Raw genomic sequence first — 20,462 nt, 5'->3', positions numbered from 1 at the left:
TGTATTGGTTTTTAGTCATTTTCTTATGGTCTGGTATAGATAGCTCAACACAGTGAGAGATAACAGCAGTTTAAAAATAACTGTGATTTTTATTAAGCACTAGAACTGTGGTAGTTCTTTTAAAAGTTGTTTAACAACCTTGTGAGGAAGATATTAATACCTGTATTTCAGAGAATATCTTTTTCAGGTTTAGTAACTTGACTAAGGTCACATAAAGTAGTTGATCGGGGGGGGGGGGGGGGGGAATTCAAAGCCATTTTTTCTCAATCACTATTTTGTATGAGTTGTGTCCAATCTACTATTTGTAGTTCCAGATAGTCATGTATGAGGGATATTTGAGGGTCAGAACAAGATACCAGGCCTATTTCTACTGCTCTTTTACCTGTTCTGTAGTGAAGCACAAGGAAATCAGTTTGTGGGTTTCATTTGGTACCTTCAGTGAGCACTGGGTTTACTTACAGTTTATAGAAGCTCCACAGTTATTCAAGTTCATAATCAGGTTCCAAGTTTGTAGCTTTTCTTCAGTGTAGAAAGCCTTGTAATAATGACTCTTCAGTTTCATCTGGGAAAGGATTATAGGGTTTATGACTTAAAGAACAGGCTTCCAATTAAATGCTGCCTGTTTCTCAATCTCTTATCAAGGTAGAGAATTTTTCAAGAGCAGAAGCATGTTAAAGACAAGGAAACTGATTATATTCAAGTTACTTCCTACATAAAAAATTTAATTATGTATAGTGAAGTGTTCTTTAAGAATGAGGTGATGGTTTAAAATTAAATTACTTGGTTTTAAGAGAGCAAGATACTGAATTAGACCTAAAGGAAAAACTTGCTTATTTTTAATTTACACACCAGTGTCTTTCAGTTTGAAATAAACTTTAAACATTTGAAATGACATAAAAATAAACACAATAGACTGATTGCTAAATGAGAGCATCGTGGGGATGTGATGATCATGTGAATAACATGGCATTGCCGCACATGAATATTATGGACAGAGCTGCAGGTGGACTTGATCTTTTGGCCAGTGTGGGGTTGAATGAGACTTCGAAATATCTTGGCCATAATGAATAAAGTTAAATTCCTCTCCCCTGTAGCTTTTTGTTCTGTTATTTATTTTTTATTTTTACTTTATTTTTTAAATTGTAACTACAGATAGAAAAGGTTTCCTGGGATTAGGATGTGTAATTATTTAGGCATGAAACAAAGAGTTGTTTTAGAAATTTTACCATCATTAGGAGGAAGCTTAAAAAGACAGGAATTCCATTGTCTTGTAAGAAGTAAGAAATATTTATTGATTCCCAAATGGAGCTGAAAAAAAACCTTTCCTCTTTTAGAAAGTTGTGAATGACCCAGCGAGAGCTCTAGTAAGCTTTACTGAACCAAGCTGCTAATAGTTATTTAATGTTATTCTTCAGTGTGAAAGAATCTCCATAGATTTTCCTTTTAATCTCTTTGAATTGCAGGCTCATAAACCTCTCTGATGAGTCCTGCCAGTGTTTTCTTAGATCCCACTGTTGAGACAATGGAGCTACAGAATTCTTTCACCTCTTGTTGTCAGACAAATCCAATAGAACACAAGGTCAGAAGGGCCTATACTTCTAAAGGTTGAAAGATTCTTTTTCAAGTAAGCACATACATTATTTGATTTTAACATTATATTTCTCAAGAACCTCTCTTTATAATGTACTGACTTCTTTATGTAAATAGATTTGGAAGTTTTTCTTGTTTCCATATTTGGCTAAGCTTGTGAGCATAGCACAGGGTATGAACAGACCTTAATGTTCCTAGATACCTTAGAAAAAGTTGAACCTATTTACTTCAAAAGAATCAGGAATCATTTAGTATCACTGGACTCACTATAAGAGTACACCACATGCCATACAATGCTTTTTATTTCCAAATGGCTGTATTTTGTTTCAAAATGCTTACTACCATTCTATATCAAAAATTCCAGATTTAATATCTTGGATCTGTTCATTTAATTAAATCACTCTCTAAATCAGTTTATGTTTTCTCAACCCTTTTAGTAGTGTCATGTTAACAGGGGAACTTTAGGAGATAGGATTTACTTTTCTAGATACCTATTAAAATGTTTTATTACAAGAGAAAAATATGTAATACTACAAAAGAAAACTTATCTGTTTTGAAAATGCCATGCCTGATTAGTAGACAATTATTAAAGCTAATTACAGGGTTCCTGTAAGTTACTTTAGAGGATGGGGAAGAATTAAGTTTTTTAATTATAACCACAATGGTGGACAAGCAGAGATCATTGTTTAAAAAGAAAAAAAAACATTGATTTGTTTGCGTTCCTTCTTTGTAATTGTAGTGGGGTTTGAGGAGAGGGAATTTGCTGTTGCCCCATCCTTGGACACCTGCCTCTCAACAAAGGATCTTGGTCACCCCCCACTGCCCACATTTAGATTCACCTTTTACTTGTGTGTACCACGTCTGCTCATTATACAGTTCTCTAGGGATCCAATTTTCCCAAGTTAATCACCCCTAGCCTTTTTCAGAAATTGTTAGATTACCATCCTTTCAAAGAATATACACTTTCTTGAATTTCTTCTTTCTCCTTTTATTTTCTTATTTCTATTTAAAAATGTAGCCACTTAGAGTCTCAACACACTACCTTTAAAACTTTAAAAAATTTAATCCATACAGAGAAGTGCATAAATCTAAGTGTGTAGCTTGATGGATTTTCACAGTGAACACACCCATTTAACCAGAAAACCTCTGGTTTTGTTTTTGTTTTTTGTTTTCGAGACAGAATCTCGCTCTGTCACCCAGGCTGGAGTGCAATGGCGCTATCTCGACTCACTGCAACCTCTGCCCCCTGGGTTCAAGCAGTTCTCCTGTCTCAGCCTCCCTATTAGCTAGGACTACAGGCGCACACCACCACACCTGGCTAATTTTTGTACTTTTAGTAGAGATGGGGTTTCACCATATTGGTCAGGCTGGTCTCGAACCCCTGGCCTCAGGTGATCCACCCGCCTCGGCCTCCCAGAGTGCTGGGATTACAGGTGTGAGCCACAGTGCCTGACCTGGAAAGCCTCTTATGACTTCTTCCAGTTACCACTAACTCCTTATTTCCCCCACCATCATAGGGTAGTTTTGCCAGTTACATTTTCTGTAACGGGTAATCATACAGTGTGTTATATTTTTTGTCAGATACTGGTTTTTTGAAACCAGAATCCCTACAGGAACCTAGACTGTTTGTGCCCATGGTACTGAATAATCAGGTGAACATACAGATGTTTAGACAGCCACAGAATATGAAAATGTTTTAATATACTCTTTGTAACTCTGACCTTGGGCAAGGTACTAACCATTTTTGTGTATTCTCTTTTCATATTTACCATGAGATATGGTCTAACTAAGCTAATTTTTCAACCAAGAAATAGGTGGCTACTCTAAAGTTCCTATGCACAGAGATGAAGAAAACATAGTAATAAAACTGAAAAAGCCACTTTTTTGAGTAGGTAGAATAACAGAAAGGGTTGCACATGAAATAGTAACTATGTGAGAAGAACAATAGCTTCCCAGTAGATTGGCAGTTGTATTTGCAAGTCATTTCTAATTTATTATTTTTAAATAAAAAATGGCATTATGGATACATATGAATGGGTTGTCTTTTTGTACAATTAATATATTGCATGTGTTCAAGATAGGTTAGATTAAGAAAGCTGATTCAGCTTGTCATTATTTCTGTCTTGTCTGATTTGCTTTGATTGATTTCAAAATTTCTTAAAATGTCTATAAGATACCCTGAAATACAGGTGACTTTGTTAGAAATTTATTATACCTGTTTTTACCCTAAATAGGATTTGTTAAGTGCCAATTATTACTCCCATTCCTCAAATCTGAAACAGTGCTTAATCTCCCAATTCTAGCAAACAACGCTGGTCCTTCTGAGTAAGAAATTAAAATGTGATTAAGATTTTTGTCCCCACTCATGAAAATTTTAGAAGAATTTTTTAAAATTAGGAATATCTGAATAGCATATAGCCTACTGTACTTTACATAGAATGTGGAAATTAACTTGTTTTGTTCAGAAATTACTTAGCATACAGATAGATTCTGCATAAGCTATCCAGTAGACATACAGAGATGGAGGAACTATCTCTGACCACTAGGCAAAATCCTTATCTTTGGATTTTAGGGACAATCTAATAGACTACTGGTACCCAGTAAATATGAAGTGGTATAATATCTGACATACTTGAATAGAAAACCATGGTGAGTTCACAATATTGTATAACCTTTTTATCTATTTTAAAATTATGTAACTCACTAATAAATTTTGAACAGGCAGTTACTAAATATAATTAAATTGAGGGCATTCATATCACAGAACAAAGGGAAGCATTCTCAGCAAGTGAACAAGAGACTAGTGAGACAGCTAAGGAAAATATTATTGGGGTGGGGAGTGGATTTTAGTAGGGGCTTTTTTGTTTGTTTTTCTTTTTTCTTCTTTTTTTATTTACTTCTAGAAGAACAATACAAGCATACAGGAAATATAACATGCCTTTTAAAACAAAGACAAATGCTTCCCATCTTTGGTTGCCATCTTTGACCCAAAGAACACTTGTTTTAAGCAAGAGAGTAGATGCTCCTGTTACAAAGCTTAGGTGGAATTCCAGGCTTCCTTGGACCTTCCATCTGCAGCAAAAACTTTGGACCAGGAAACAGTAATGGAACATCAACACAATACATTTGTGTTGTGGGGTTATTGAAATACTGAAATAAATATTCTTTTAAGTTACTTAATCTCTTGCAAACAATCAAATGTAAAATGAGTAATAGCCTTTTACATTTGGATGGAGCATTATTTTTTAAAGCACTTTTAGTCTGATCTCATTTGATATGGAGAACACCTTTCTATTAGTCTGCCTCAGCTGCCATAACAAAATACCATAGACTGGGTGGCATAAACAAAATGTATTTCTCACAGTTCTGGAGGCTAACAAGTCCAAGATCAAGGTGCTGGTTGACTCGGTTTCTGATGAGGGCTCTTTTCCTGGCTTGCAGACAGCCTCCTTCTTGCTGTGCCTTCGTATGCCCCTTCCTTTATGTCTGGGTGCATGTGGAAAGAGATCGCTCTCTAATCCCTTCCCTTTAAGGCCACCAGTCCTATTGGATTAGAACCCCACTTTTATGACTCCATTTAACATTAATTACCTCCTAAAAGCCCTATGTCCAAGAACAGTCAAATTATGGGTTAGGGCTTCAACATATTAATTTGAGGGGGACACAGTTTGGTCAACAGCAACCCTCCTGAAGCAGATAAGAAGAGATAACTGCTGTTTTAGAGATGAACAAACCAATACATCTAATGTTAGAAAGTTAGTAAAATATTATAACTAAGGTTCAGATAGTTATTTTTATCCAAGTCCACACTGCTTTCTTAGCTAGTTTATCTGACAAAAGACAAACAAACAAAAAACATTTCCCTACTGCTTACAAAATAGAAGTCACTAGCTGACTGCAAAGAATCATCAAAATTAACTTCATGCCTTTCCATGTTGCATGGTTGTGAAAAATGGGATTGATTTTGGCTTAAAATTTATAAGAAATGGTATGTTCTAGATTTTTCAGTCAGCTAAAGTCAGGTTACTTTAACACTGCTGTCAAAAGTACTAGTCTAAGTTTTTAAGTGATAGGTAAGTTAGAAATGTAGTGACCAGGCTGGTGTTGCCTTTTTAGCATTCTTCAAGGTTACAATTAAAGTATCATGTTTTACAATTAAGTGTCATGTTTTATGTTTTACAGAAGATGATCTAAGAAATGTAGGACCAGTAGATGCTCAAGTATATCTTGAAGAAATGTCTTGGAATGAAGGTTGGAATTTTTTTTTTCTCTTGACAACATTAAAAAAAAATAGGGATTTTCTATAAGAAAAAAAAACTCATTGGATATTTGGAAATCTTAAAAAGAAATAATAGTATGGCTTTCTATATATGTGTGGTAAGTGTTTCTGTTTGGAGTATTTCTGTTTAATTCTAAACTTTATTTATTGACTGATGTCCTCCTATATGACTCATTTCCAGTTATTTTTATATTCTAATTAGATGTTAGGAACATAAAGTTTTATTCATAAGAGTTTTTTGTTGTGTTTTTTACTTCAGTTTTTGCATTACTGTCTATGTAGTATTGTAGTATGGTAAATAATGTCAAACAAGATTTTTTTTTTTCATTCCTTTTAATGTTGACAAGATGAATTCCTATTAGAATTTTTATTTTCCCTTTACACAAAATCATAAACTGTCAGGACAGGGCTTTTAAGAGGCTTGCTTTTTTTTTTTAACTCTCACATACTGATTGTCTTGTAGGAAGAAAAGAATATCTGCCATTTCCCTTGATGCAACATGAAGTCATGTCTTTTTTGCTTTTCTGTTATTAAAATTTTAGAACTTAAATCCAATGTAGTTTCCCCATTCTTCTGATGGTTCCTTGAATTGTTCTGGTTAAACATCATTACATTGGGAAACATCCTTTACTAAACAGAAGGCATGAGTACCATACTTACTTGTTTCTCTAGGCAAATGAAGAAAATCTTACTATTTCCTAGAATCTTTATATACACTTAACCTTTTAACCTTATTGTTCAGCATGAGTACAAATTCCCTCAAGGTTTATAAAAATCTACTAATGAGTGTGGATATGTAGAAGATAAAAACAGAGCCATCTGAAACCAAATTTACTTTTTAAATGGCAAATTCTTAACTTAGTGCCCCTAAGATGTGGGTCACAAGCCATATTAACTTAGAAAGGGAATCATGTCTTTGCCTCTGGGGCCATTCTGTCCCCAACCCCTCAAGTGAAATCCTAGAGTAGAAATTCAGTGAATAATTGGAAAAGTTGAGGTTTTGTGTAACTGGGGCTCTTAGTGGTGGTGACAGTCTCATCAGAGTAAACAGGAAGAAATACTGTGAAAACAATACACTAGTGACACAGACTTTTCACTGCTGGTTTGTGGAAGGGACACTCTACAACATTTCATTATCAGGGAGACTTGCCCAACTAAAAAAATATATATGCACATATGTACATATACACACATATACTTTTTATTTTTTGCCAAATACACAAACTTCAAGGAGACTAAATATGTTTTGAAAATATAGTTTGTCTCTTTATCTATTGGTATGTATATGTATGTTTGTACTGTTTAATGTCTTAATAAATTAGTTCTTGCTGTAGTCGATATGGGTAATTATTTTGTTTAGGATACTGTGAAAATAGTGAAAACTGGTTTTTATAAATTTTTTTTTAAACTTGTAAATATATAACAATATAATGTTAAGATCTTAATTTTAAATGAGAATACGGGCTGGGAGCCTGGAATCCCAGCATTTTGGGAGGCTGAGTTTGGAGAATCGCAGAGGTCAGGAGTTTGGAGATCAGCCTGGGTAACACAGGAAGACTCTGAGAACAGATTGTGAGAATAGGAAAAAAAAATTAAAAAAAAAAAACAAACAAACATAGCAAGACCGCATCTCTACAAGAAAGATTAGAAATATATTATATATATACTTTTAAAGAGAAAAGGAAGAAATAATATAGCTTAAGCATCTGTCTGGTCAATAAATACATGGACTTTCTGATACAAGTGAAAATGCTAACATATGGAAGGAAATGTAAAACAAAAAATCATCAAGCGTTATCATCAATGTGTTATTGTCCCTGGAACTCCCTAAAGTAAATTTGACAGTAAAGAAGATATAGAAGAATCCCATCTATAGCCAATGAATTAGTAATAAACAGATACAGTTAATCTTAAAAGTATAGGAAGCCCTTAGACGCTTAGGTTTTTATAACTAAAGATGGAAATAATTCTTATCTTAATGAGAGAAAATACTAAGCAAGAGCTACATGAAACCATTATTCTTGTAGAAATATTTAAAAACGAATCATGGAAGTTTTGAGCTAAATTTTTTTTCCAATTAAAAAGAGCAATTTTGGCAGATGAAATTAAATAAAAACTGTGATCAACTAGGAAAGGAAAAATTTGAAGATCCCTTTAGGATCCTTTTCAGAATAGCTATGGAAAGTGAAGATCCAGAACAGGAGAAAAGTTCATGAAACCCTACAGGATAGACATAGCCAAATTGTTGGTTGCCTGATCAAAGGGCAGTATGAAATGATACATTTTATTATGCTTAAAAGGCATATGTGAATTGTTCAGATATTGAAGCTAATCTTTACCCTTACAGTTAGTCTGTTATATGCCTTGGTCATTTTGTTGGCCTTCATTCAGAGTATTTAAAATGATGATTTCTGTAAAAGTTATCACCTGGTTAAAAGATTGATGGTATAATAATAATATAAGCAGAACTTTTACAAGATGTGAATTTTTAGTGAGCATTAACATTTGGAGTTATCTATGACAAAACTCCACAGTAGCCCATGGTGTCCTCTGTGTCATTTACCAAGAACATGTCAACTCAAATTGTTTTTCAGGGTTCACTGAGGTGGTAAAAAAACAAGGCGGTAGGGGGAGATTTAGCTTAGGAAAATCAATGGTTAGAATATGTGCCTTTTTAGACAATTTAATAATAAAAAAGTTCACTTTCAGAACATGCTCTAGTACATAGATGTTGGCTTAGACAGGGAAGATGTTTGCATTTGGAATTCAAGATTAAATTATTTTCTGTATGGAGAACAAAGGCATTGTGGTAAAGAATAAAAAGCTGGATTAGGTGAATGAATTCGTTTTCCTTACTGATTAAAAAAAACCACATAAAGTTAGCTTATTTAATTGCCAGTTTTTCCAAGGCTGAACTTGATAAGAGAGCAGGTACAAGGCAGTGGAATTTTTCTTTTTTAAACTACATATGATGCGATCTAAGTATTAATCAAATTTGATAATTGAATGAAGATATTTGATTGTATGAAATCATGAGTCCTTTGAGACTTATTTATGTAATAATCAATTATGATGGTGGTAAAATAATGTGATTGTTAAGTTATTTTCCTTTGACAGTTACTTCTCAGAGACAGTAAAATGGAATGACCAATGGATCAGAGATTCTTTAAGTCAAAGGGCACAAGCATTTCAACTTCCCAGGAAAATGACACACTTAAAAATTCCACGATTAGGAGCCTAAGTATTGCACCATATTGCCTCCTTTGGGCATCTCACTTCAGCATTTTGTTGGTTCATGTATCATTTGTAAACATCAAACAAACAGAAACACACACATACCCACACAGGATTTAAAAAAACACAACAACATGGTGTTGTGTCTATAGACTTAAGTCAAGATTCTTGAAATAGTGTGACACTAGAAGAGAAAGTATCCAGATGTTGCATTTGATAAATAGTCTGGCTTTCTCTAAAGGATAGACTTCAGGCAAAAGCATCATCCTCCCTAACAGTGAGACAGGTAGGGCTGTTTTTCTTTTCCCTCACTGTAATATTTTAGACAAATACATTGTTGAAAAGAATGTAAAATTTATATGAATTTTAAGAAAACACAAAACTTCAAATAAGTTCCATGGGTTGCTTCTGAGCATGCCCTCTCCTCCCAAAATCCTTGGACTTTTAATTCATAGCTTCAACCCATCTCTACAGAGAAAGATTCTTTGGTAGATAATTTTTAGAAACACTGCCCCTTTCAAGAAATCCAGTTCTCCTTTAAATATTTTATCTTTACTGAGCTTCTTTGTTTTGTTTTACAATTTCTATGGAATAAACTCTGCACTTTTTAAGGGTATTAGTGAGGTAGTCTTTGAAACATTATTTTGTTTTCTTTTGCAGATGATCACTCTTTTTATCTGAGTTGCAGATGTGGTGGAAAATACAGTGTTTCCAAGGATGAAGCAGAAGAAGTTAGCCTGATTTCTTGTGATACATGTTCACTAATTATAGAACTCCTTCATTATAACTAAAATTGTTCACAACTTGAAATGCTTTAACTGTGGTAGAGACATGATGAGGAGAAGCCGTTGAGCTTTGTCCATTCAAGGAAATGGATTCTTTGTCAGCCCTATTATTTGCAAAGAAAATATACAATTATCAAGCAGAGACCACCTCATTTTAATAGAGAATGAATATAATTATTTATTTGTATTTATAATTTATATTTACAAGTTGTCACAAAAATAGATTTGATTATATTTGGTGAATTCCCATCTGAGAACTTTATTATGTCATTTTTTTCCATGACACGAAACAAGAAGTTTCTTTTTTTTTTTTTTTTTTTTTTTTGAGACGGAGTCTCGCTGTGTCGCCCAGGCTGGAGTGCAGTGGCGCAATCTCGGCTCACTGCAAGCTCCGCCCCCCGGGTTCCGGCCATTCTCCTGCCTCAGCCTCTCCAAGTAGCTGGGACTACAGGCGCCCGCCACCACGCCCAGCTAATTTTTTTTTTTTTTGTATTTTTAGTAGAGACGGGGTTTCACCGTGGTCTCGATCTCCTGACCTCGTGATCCGCCCGCCTCGGCCTCCCAAAGTGCTGGGATTACAAGCGTGAGCCACCGCGCCCAGCCAAGAAGTTTCTTAATATGAGCATGTCTCCTATTTTGAGTGGGTAACAGTATCATATTCCTTTATAGTTACTAAGTTTCTGGTCTAACAGATAATGTTTCTAGTTGCTAAAGTTATAGGGCTGTTGTACACCTAGAATCTTTGTGAATAATGTGAGGCCAGTTCTCCCATAAGGAAGGCTGGTTATGGATATTCACAAGGTTATTTCAAAGTTAATATAAGACAAAGTGGCAACTGTAGAAAGTGTTGCCTCCAATCTTGGCCCTGTATTTCCAAAGCTTGTAAACACTGCTATCTTCAAATTTAAATGTAATTTAGGAAATGGAAGCCTTTAATTTGTTTTTTCTAAGACAGAGTCTCACTCTGTCGCACCAGCTGGAGTGCAGTGGCATGATCTCGGGTCACTGTAACCTCCGTCTCCTGGGTTCAAGTGATTCTCCAGCCTCAGCCTCCCGAGTAGCTGGGATTACACGTGCCCACCACCATGCCCAGCTAATTTTTGTATTTTTAGTAGAGATGGGGTTCCACCATGTTGGCCAGGCTGGTCTCAAACTCCTGACCTCAGGTGATCCACCTGCCTCGACCTCCCAAAGTGCTAGGATTACAGGTGTGAGCCACCGTGCCTGGCCTAAGTTTTGTTAATAGAGATGGGATTTCATCATGTTGGCCAGGCTGGTCTTGAACTCCTGGCCTCAAATGATCCGCCCACCTCAACCTCCCAAAGTGCTGGAATTGCAGGCGTGAGCCACCATGCCCGGCCAGAAGCTTTTTTAAAAATAATGACTTGAAATTGGTGCATTATTTCCCCTTTTATTTTGGAGTGTTGATATAATATTGGGGCCAGGCATGGTGGCTCACATCTGTAATCCCAGCACTTTGGGACACTAAGGCAGGCGGATCACCTTTGGTCAGGAGTTCAAGACCACCCTGGCCAACATGGTGAAACCCCATATCTACTAAAAATATATATTTTTTAAATTAGCCAGTCATGTTGGTGTGTGCCTGTGGTCCCAGCTACGCGGGAGGCTGAGGCACAAGAATCGCTTGAACCCAGGAGGCAGAGGTTGCAGTGAGCCGAGGTTGTGCCACTGCACTGCAGCCTGGGCTACAGAGCAAGACTCTGTCTCAAAACAACAAAAAAAAGATATAGTATTAATGCCTGTATTTATGAAGACAGAGCCATTGCACTGCTGCTATGATGAAATGAACTTTTATAAAGTATTATTGACTACAGCCAACTATAGATGGTATATGCCTTAAAGATGCATTTTTCTATGTATTTAATATTTTGTGTACAGCAAAAGTCAGAACTCATTTAAAGAACTTTAAGGGATCCTTTAGAAACGTTTTTACTTAATTTCAAATGAGTAGGCTGAGCATGTAGACTAGCAGCTTTTTATCAAACCTGGCATTGTCAGGTTGAACTTATAAATACGAATAGTTACTACTCTGACTTGTAAATGTAGCTGCTAAAGTATGAGGCATATTTAAGAAGAATAGATTAGTTTCCTTATACCTGTAAGAACAAGAATTCAAAAGTGAGGTAGTCATCCAGGTTCCCCCTCCCAAAATATTTTTGTATCATAAAATTTAGATGACTTTTTGGATTACATTTTTATCCATATATTTTGAACTAACAGAACTTGCAGAATGTGTGTTGAATATTCTTTACATTTAACAATTAAAAACAAATAAAACTGAATAACAAATAGTTTATTGGTAAGTACACGGTTTCAACGGGAGTAATAAATTCACATGAAAAGGAGACAATAGTCAAGTCAAAAGAATAAATGCTTACTAATCATCAGAAAATCTGTGGCCATTAGGGCTGGCACGTAAAAATCCAAAATCACTCAGAGGCCAAATCTGTAAAATCAAAATGAGGTTGAAGACAATTAGTGAAAGTAATGTTATAGTATCATCATATTCCCTTTTGCTATCCGTCCTTCTTCTCTGTGTCAGATAAACACTTTCTCCTTACTCATCAATCAAGAATAAAATTTTCTACATCAAAGTAAGACTTGAGAAAATAAACTTATGTGTATATATGTTTAAACTCCAAAGTTTGGAACATTCAAACATTGTACATGAAATTATATGTGTGTGGTGTGTGATACAAATGTATGAATATATGGTCTGTGTTTTCTTTTACTACTTGCAAATAAGAGTTAACTGTATACTTTCAACCAAAGGGGCTTAGGTTTAAGTACTTGAATATGGCATCTGTTTAAATGTAAAGAATCCCGTAAATTATCCAACAGCTCCATGTATTCATGAATGTTTTTCTCCTCACTGATTGATTGATTGTGATAAAAAGGAGGGGCCAGTGAAAACAATAATCTTCCCTAATAATCATACATTCACGATAAGTCTGTGACTCACAGTACTCAACTGGGGTATCCATACATTACAGGTAGTTTGAATCAAGACTGCTCTACTGCACGTGCTTATTAAAATATGCCGTGGACAGGATGTGAACATGGTTTTAAGAGTTGTACAAGAGAGAACTGAATTTTTGGAAATTCAAATTAAAGTTTTCTTAGGCTATAGCTAAGGTAGTTTGGGTTTTATTATTATCTCTATGGGAGCAGGGGCAATGGGGGAATAAGTTTGCATATGGCTATTAAGTTAAGGCCAACAGTTTCATAAAATATATTCAGTGCAACAGTTAAGTACACTGACAGCCTGAAGATTTCAGAGATCATTTTGAGAGAAACTTTTTTTCTAGCTCAGAAAATAAACCTTACATTTTAAGCAGAAAATGGTACCTTAAAGAAGATTCGTCCTCTTATTAGTCCATATGGAATAGGTCCATAGTACCTGGAATCTGTAGAATTCTGTAGATTGTCACCTTCTAACCAAACATGACCCATTGGCACCTAGAATTAGAGAAGAAATGCAGCCTCTTAAAGATAAAACCTAATTTGGGTACTATAATTAAAAAGCATGTCATTCAGAGGTAGGGAGAAATGTCCTAAGGCTCTCTTTTATAGAATAGATACAAATCCTAATATTGCATTTTTGCTTTTATTTCCTGCACAATAAAGTAACTTTTACTAAATATCAAAGGTTTCAACTTTTTAAAAAACCTATCTTTTTTTTGTCATATGGTTCCCAAATATTAATTTGTTAATACAAACCCCAAACTGAGGTTATAAGAGATCAAAACAGTGTGACAGGGTCATTAATTTAATAGACTTCAAAAGAGGTCATTAGGATGCTGACTGAAAATGTGCCCTTGTGTCTCAATAACAGCATAAGCAGGGCAGCCACTCACTCAGCAACATCCTGGGGCCAATACCAAGGCCAAACCTATTAGAATGCTCATGATGAACTAAATGGTAATTGATTGTGACATCAATTACAAATAATCTCATCATTTTATTGGAGTAGGCTTGTCAGAATTCTAATTAACATCCCTGTTCTGCCTTTGTACAGGCCATATCTTCAATGCATTATACTTCAATAATGACCATGAAGAACCAGAAGGACCTATTATAAAATCATCAGTTGTAAAATTAATGATGGTGACCTTCTCCTAAATGAAAAGACTATCTCCTATAATGTTCTATGTATAAACTGGTAAATAACAAAATTTTTACTCAGTGACAATCATAAGCATATTTAGAACAGAATACGTTGTTTTTTTTTTAAGCCACCTGCAATATGAGACATTTGCCTATTTCTGTTCAATGTAAACTAAAAAACTTACTTTCCAGCAACAATCTTTAAAATTGCTTTTTATTTTTATTTTACAGTTTTGTTATCTAAGACAGTTGAATTATTGACCAGACTAAAATGATCTATGTATGGAGAAGGAATTTATTTTCACTATTCTTTTGACTGGTTTTACTTGTAAACCTTTTATGAAGAAAAATACACTACTGGGTTTAATAAGAGATAATGCAACTTTTTTTTTTATCACAAATTACTTTCTTGAAAAGTAAATGTATACAAGAATGTAAAATTTGAATTTCACTTACATAAGCAATTTTAAGATTCTGGAAAGTCTTATGTACAAATATTTGCCAAAAATCTCCAAATTAACTCTGCATTTAGATACATTTAAATGTTAAATCTATTTGTAGAAAAAGGACATAAGTTTACTGAAAGAATATCAGAAACGGTATGATCATTCACTTTTATTACTGGAACTAGTTTGTCCAAGGGCCAATAGCAAGGCCACTTCCTTGCTATCTAATAAAATAGACATGTGCAGTGAAGTGTAAGACTGCTCTAGCAGGAAAGTGTGTACATCACAGTCATGAAAAAAGGAACAAAATAGTGAATTTGGAAAAGCCATATGTAATCAACATTCTGAAGTGTTCCTTTGATAAAGCTATAATGTGAACATCTTTTGTGTCTAAATTTCCATAGTTTCTCCCTAAAATGTGTTTTTTCCTGAGTTCTAAAAACAGGTAATATATATGAATAAATAAAACCATGTAGTTATGGACACCAGTAAAAGTAAAATAAAAACATTCTACAAACTAATAAGGCAACTATCAACAATCTAGGGATATCTTTGTCTGACCATCCCATTGATGGTAAACCAGGATCAGTGGTTTCTACATTCCATCTCTTCATGAAGCTTTCCCTAAATTTGCCTGCCCATACCAACCTGATTGTTTCCAGCACTTAACATACAAAGTCAGCCTTGCTTGGGGCCCTACATTATAACCTTTATTATTATTAACCTGCTTGGCTTTTCTGTCAGTTTTTACTATTTTATACCAGAATAAACCAACAGACAGTAATGCCTTATGATTTGACTTTTATTACATTATAGTTTGGTGCAAAAATAACTGTGATTTTTGCCATAAAATACATTTAATGGCAAAAACCACAATTACTTTTGCACCAACCTAATAGATTTTTGCCAATATGTATGGCAAAAAATGATACCTTTGTCTTATGAGTGAGGCTGAATCTTCTTTTCGTGTTTAAGAGGCATTTAATTCCTTCTCTGTGATACCTTTTTACATGTCTTTTGCCATTTGGCTACTGGGTTGATATCTTTTTTTCCCTCATTTTATAAGCTCTCTTTAAATACTAGGGAGATTAGCCCTTTGTGGTACAAATAGAAAATATTCCCAGTTTCTCATTTCTCTCATGAGCCTTTGCTTTCATGTCTTCTGAGTTTTGAGCCTTTCTTAGAAAGGTCTCATGGTTTCTCTTTTACATTTAACTATTTTATTCTTTGGGAGTACATCCTGACAAATGGTTATAAAGCTTGGGTGAATGTTTTTAATTTTTGTAAATAATAACTAATTTAATACCTTGGTAATATTTTTCTGTGCATTTATTTGATTGTTGGCATGTAGAATATTATTCTCTGTGTTTTCTGATTGAATTTAATACCCAGTGAATAGTCTGTGCCTATTTTTGCATATATTAGTCTTTGGGATCTCAATTGTCCTGTGTATTTCTTATATAATACAGACAGGATTAATACATTTATCGCAAATATTTTTCCCAATCTATTTTTTTGTCTTTTTATATTTATTATGTTCCACAAAGTTTTTAGTTTTTTATACAGTATTTACTTTTATATCCATATGCTTTTTAAAAGGTGATTTTAATTATTTACAGTACCTAAACCAAAAGTGGAACTCAGATATTTGCTAGTGGTTAAATACTTGTAAATAGAAATTCTTTGAAAGCACAATGATAACTGCCATTAGCTAGGTCACTTTTGTAGCAGTTATGACCTGAGTTTCTTTCAAATTAGCGACATCATCTCTGGAGTAATTTTTTTTTTTTGAGACAGAGTCTTGCTCTGTTGCCCAGGCTGGAGTGCAGTGGTGTGATCTCGGCTCACTGCAACCTCTACCTCCTAGGTTCAAGCCATTCTCCTGCCTCAGCCTCCCAAGTAGCTGCGATTATAGGTGCCCACCACCACACCCAGCTAATTTTTCTATTTCAGTAGAGACAGGGTTTCACCATGTTGGCCAGGCTGGTCTTGAACTCCTGACCTCAAGCAATCCACCCGCCTCGGCCTCCCAAAGTGGTGGGATTACAGGTGTGAGCCAGTGTGCCCAACCATTGCTGGAGTAATATAATTAACAACTACAGAAAGGAATCTTCCAAAAAAAAAAAATCTAGAACATATCACCAGAAGCCTTTCATTTGATACTTAAAATAACCTGTGAAGTACTAAATTTGATATTTAGTCAAGGAAAAAGAAATAGGTTCAAATAAGAGACACGCTAACTCCTCATTACCTGAAATCTATACATGTTAATGACCATGCATGCATTTACAGTAAAGGGATAATTACATCTCAGACTTAACACTTCATGTAAAGTACACAAATCAAGGAAACGGCTTCATCACTGATGTTACCTTTAATCTAACAAGATCTCTATAAAACAAGAAAACCTCTACGTACAGATCTTTTAAAATTAAAGTAGGCACCTTTGCTGGTCCTTTATTTACCATGGATACAAGTCCTTTGATGGGACTGCAAATATTTTCTCCCAGGCTGCATCTTTTTAAATGATGTTTTGACAAGAAGTTTTTAATGTTGCTGAGGTCCAATTCATACTTTTTTTCCTATTGTGTTTCGTGCTTTTCGTGTCCTAATAAATCTTTACCTGCCCCCAGATTATGAACATGTTATACTATATTCTACAAATTTCATAGCTTTAGCTTTGATTTTAGGTATGTGATCCATTTTGAGATAACTTCTGTGCATGATGTGAAGTATTTGTTGCATCTGTTTTTGTTTCCTTTTTTCGTCCTTTCTATTGGATTTTTCTGAATTTTTTAATTTATTCGGTTGCCATATTTAATACAGATCTTATTCTTGAAGTTGTTACTCCAGGGTTTACAATATGCATCATTAATCACAGTCCACCTTTTCTTAAGGTATAACTATCTTCACATATTATACCACTTCATGTAAGGTAAGAAAGGAAAGAATTTCCCAACAGTGTATTTTCATCCTTATCAGTGAATACAGAATTCTGGATTGACAGTGTTTCCCCACCTAACACTTTAAAGATTTCATTTTGTTTCCTTGCTGTTTTTTATAATAGATCAGCAGAAACTCCTTGTTCTCAGTTGTATGTAACATATTTTTTCTCTGGTTAAGATTTTCTCTGTCTTCCCTGGTTTGATTTTCTTTGTATTTCGCCAGAACTTCTTTCTGTACTTCTTGGATCTCTGATTTATCATTTTGAACAAAATTGGAAAAAAATGTATAGATCACCTTCTCTTCTAGCCACTATCCTGGGGCATCCATAGCCTTCATGTTAATCTGCTTGACCTGTCCTATGGGTTACTCATTTTTTTTTTCTTCCAGACTTTTTCCTTTCCTTCAGTTTGTATACTTTTAATTGCTGTCTTCAAATTCCCAGATCTTTTGTAGTTTCTGATCTACTACTGTAAAGACCACCAAATGTATTCTTAAGCTCTAAAAATTACATTTGGTTCTTTCTTATACCATTTATTTCCTCAGTATGTTCATCTCCTCTAGATCCTCAAAAATAGTTAGAATTGGTGTTTTAGAGTGCTTCTCTGCTAATTCCATAATTTCTGTCATTTCTGGGTCTATTTAACGGATTTACTTTTGATTATGTGTTACATTTTCCTGCTTCTTCACATATCTGGTAATTTCTGATTAAACTGGACACTCATTTGCTGAGTAGATTTTGTTGTCTGTTTTTATAGAGTGTTGAATGTTGAGGGAGTCTGGTTTCTGTGAGGTAGTTAAGTTAGCGGCAGTCACCTTATTCCTTTCAAGCCTTGTTTATAAGCCTGCTAGGTTAGGTCTTTATCTTACATTTTATTCTAAGGGCTATTTTAGTCCTACTACTAAGGCTTGATTTTTCCAGAGTCTCTACTGAATGTTCTGAATATCAATAAGATCTGTCCACACTGGCTGGTCAGAACACATGTCTCTCAGCTCTGTGTGAGTTCTGGGACATTTTTGGCTTACAGCTCCCCAGTAGTCATTCATTCCTCAGTCTCTTTAAGTTTCACCATAAGCAGGCACAATTTAGTATTGAGCCCAAAAGCCAAGGGAATATCTACGTAGATTTCTGGAGATCTTTCTTTAGCTCTTTGCTCCATGGTAGTCGGATTTATAAATCCCAACCACTTAAGCATACCTGTACCCCAATCTTTGTCTCAACTCAGCAAGACCACCTGTGCTTTGCTTGACACTGTTATCTGAAAACTGCTTTAAGACAGAAGTTGGGGCAAGTAGAGGCTTACTTTGTCTCCTTTCTCTCAAGAATCAGTTTCATACTGCCTGCTATGCAATGTATTAAAACAGTAGTTTCACATATTTTTGTCCAGTTTTCTAGTTGTTTATGGCAGGAGGGCAAGTTCATGACCAGTTATTCCATCACTGCCAGAAGCAGATGTTCAAATTACATAATTTAAAAAAAATTTTTTTTCTTTGAGACAAAATGTTGCTCTCTTGCCCAAGCTTGAGTGCAGTGGTGCAATCTTGGCTCACTGCAACCTCTGCCTCCCGGGCTCAAGCGATTCTCCTGCCTCAGCCTCCTGAGTAGCTGGGATTACAGGCATGCAGCACCATGCCCAGCTAATTTTTGTATTTTTAGTAGAGATGGGGTTTCAACATGTTGGCCAGGCTGATCTCAAACTCCTGGCCTCAAGTGATCTGCCCGCCTCGGCCTCCCCAAGTATTGGGATTACAGTCGTGAGCCACTGCGCCTGGCCTTAAAATACTTTTTTAGCATACTTAGAACAATATAAAGAGAATCATTTCAGTGAAGACTAAAATTTTTGATGTGTAAAGTGTGCTTTGGCATCTCCATCTTGCATCCCCTTCAGTGGAGTCTCCTTTATGTTGCTTTACCTTTTCCCTATCAAAGTCTCTGGAAAAGATTTGCCAAACTCATCAGGCAATTATGTACAAACAAGGAAATTCACTATGGTATTTTCTGCATCTCAAGACTGGCAATGGTATAAATGTTCCTCAGTAGGCAGAGGTTAAATAGAATATCTTTCTTTTATATATTAGTAAACAGCCAGTAAAAATAAATACATAAATAATGGAAAGATTTCTATTAGATAGCCAGAGGAAAACATAAGTTGCAGGGCAATGTGTATAATTGTAAAATTTTTAAAATATATATTTCAAAATATACATTTTTATGACCAGTGCATACTATTTAAGTAACTTAAAGTATACATATATAATATACACAGAAATATATGTGTATGTGTGTCTTAAAATACAAACTGCTTAACCCTTTCGGTGATGTTCATACTTTTAAAAAAGGGAGCATCATCCTTCATGATGCAGGTTAGGGGGAGCTTGTTGAATTTTTTTAAAAGGTGTTTCGGGGTTGGGCTTTTTTTTTTTTTTTTTTTTTTTTTTGTCTTTGGTAGTGTGGAAAGAGTTAACCTAACCTCTAATCCATATAGTAGGATATGCTTCTTTGTATAGTACAAGTAAATGACTTGTCATTTACTTCATAGTACTGTCATCAAATCTACAGATGACTAAAATATTACTCTAGCCAAGAACACATTTAAACAAACATACAGTAAAACACATTTTTTGGTTTGGGTCTAAAACACAACAGCTGACTTTTCTGATATGGAATGAGGCAAGGAACAGAACATTTTCTTTCTAACTTTAAACACAGTTATCGTCTGTTAGATTAACCTACTAGTTGTAAGTTGAAAATTCAAACCAGATAACAGAAAAAAGAATTCTATAGCAATATTATAATAATAAAATATGAACAGGATAAAATGGTAGATTAACATGTATTTTTCTTTCCTTTTTTTGTGCTCACAGAGACAGATAATAAAATGTGTTTTTTTAAAAGCTATAACTTTACAACTTAGGCTGAAAACCACTATAATAAACACATTTAGTAAATGTTTTACAAATGGCCCAAAATGGAAATCCCTAATTCTATGTCTTTGTTCATTATGTCTCATAATCAAAACTTTAAAGTTGGATTAATTTTGTACTCTTGTAAATATG

At 34.8% G+C, this 20,462-nt stretch overlaps 2 protein-coding genes across 12 annotated transcripts in view; one reads left to right on the top strand and one right to left on the bottom strand.

The window, feature by feature from the left end:
• Positions 1–20,462, top strand: part of DNAJC24 (DnaJ heat shock protein family (Hsp40) member C24) — an 83,920-nt gene that overhangs the window by 50,705 nt on the left and 12,753 nt on the right. For 2 of the 8 annotated variants that reach the window (XM_058424546.1, XM_058424543.1), the window contains 2 exons: positions 5,773–5,841; positions 9,764–9,834. In XM_058424546.1, the coding sequence (XP_058280529.1) occupies positions 5,773–5,841; positions 9,764–9,834 (140 nt within the window). Of the gene's footprint in view, positions 1–5,772; positions 5,842–6,332; positions 6,487–9,763; positions 12,094–13,927; positions 15,285–20,462 lie in introns of those variants that run through there. The other 6 variants (XR_009208788.1, XR_009208789.1, XM_032166356.2 and 3 more) reach the window with 6 other exon arrangements.
• IMMP1L (inner mitochondrial membrane peptidase subunit 1) overlaps positions 7,158–20,462 on the bottom strand; it is a 90,793-nt gene continuing 77,488 nt past the window's right edge. For 3 of the 4 annotated variants that reach the window (XM_032166354.2, XM_058424541.1, XM_032166353.2), the window contains 2 exons: positions 13,258–13,368; positions 12,188–12,355 (listed from right to left, as the gene is read on the bottom strand). In XM_032166354.2, the coding sequence (XP_032022245.1) occupies positions 12,287–12,355; positions 13,258–13,368 (180 nt within the window). In that variant the 3' untranslated portion in view covers positions 12,188–12,286. Of the gene's footprint in view, positions 7,429–12,187; positions 12,356–13,257; positions 13,369–20,462 lie in introns of those variants that run through there. The other variant, XM_058424542.1, reaches the window with a different exon arrangement.

This window comes from Hylobates moloch, unplaced genomic scaffold (assembly GCF_009828535.3).
Source record: "Hylobates moloch isolate HMO894 unplaced genomic scaffold, HMol_V3 SCAFFOLD_11, whole genome shotgun sequence".
Classification (NCBI taxonomy): Eukaryota; Metazoa; Chordata; class Mammalia; order Primates; family Hylobatidae; genus Hylobates; species Hylobates moloch.
This window is presented reverse-complemented; position numbering and strand designations above follow the sequence as displayed.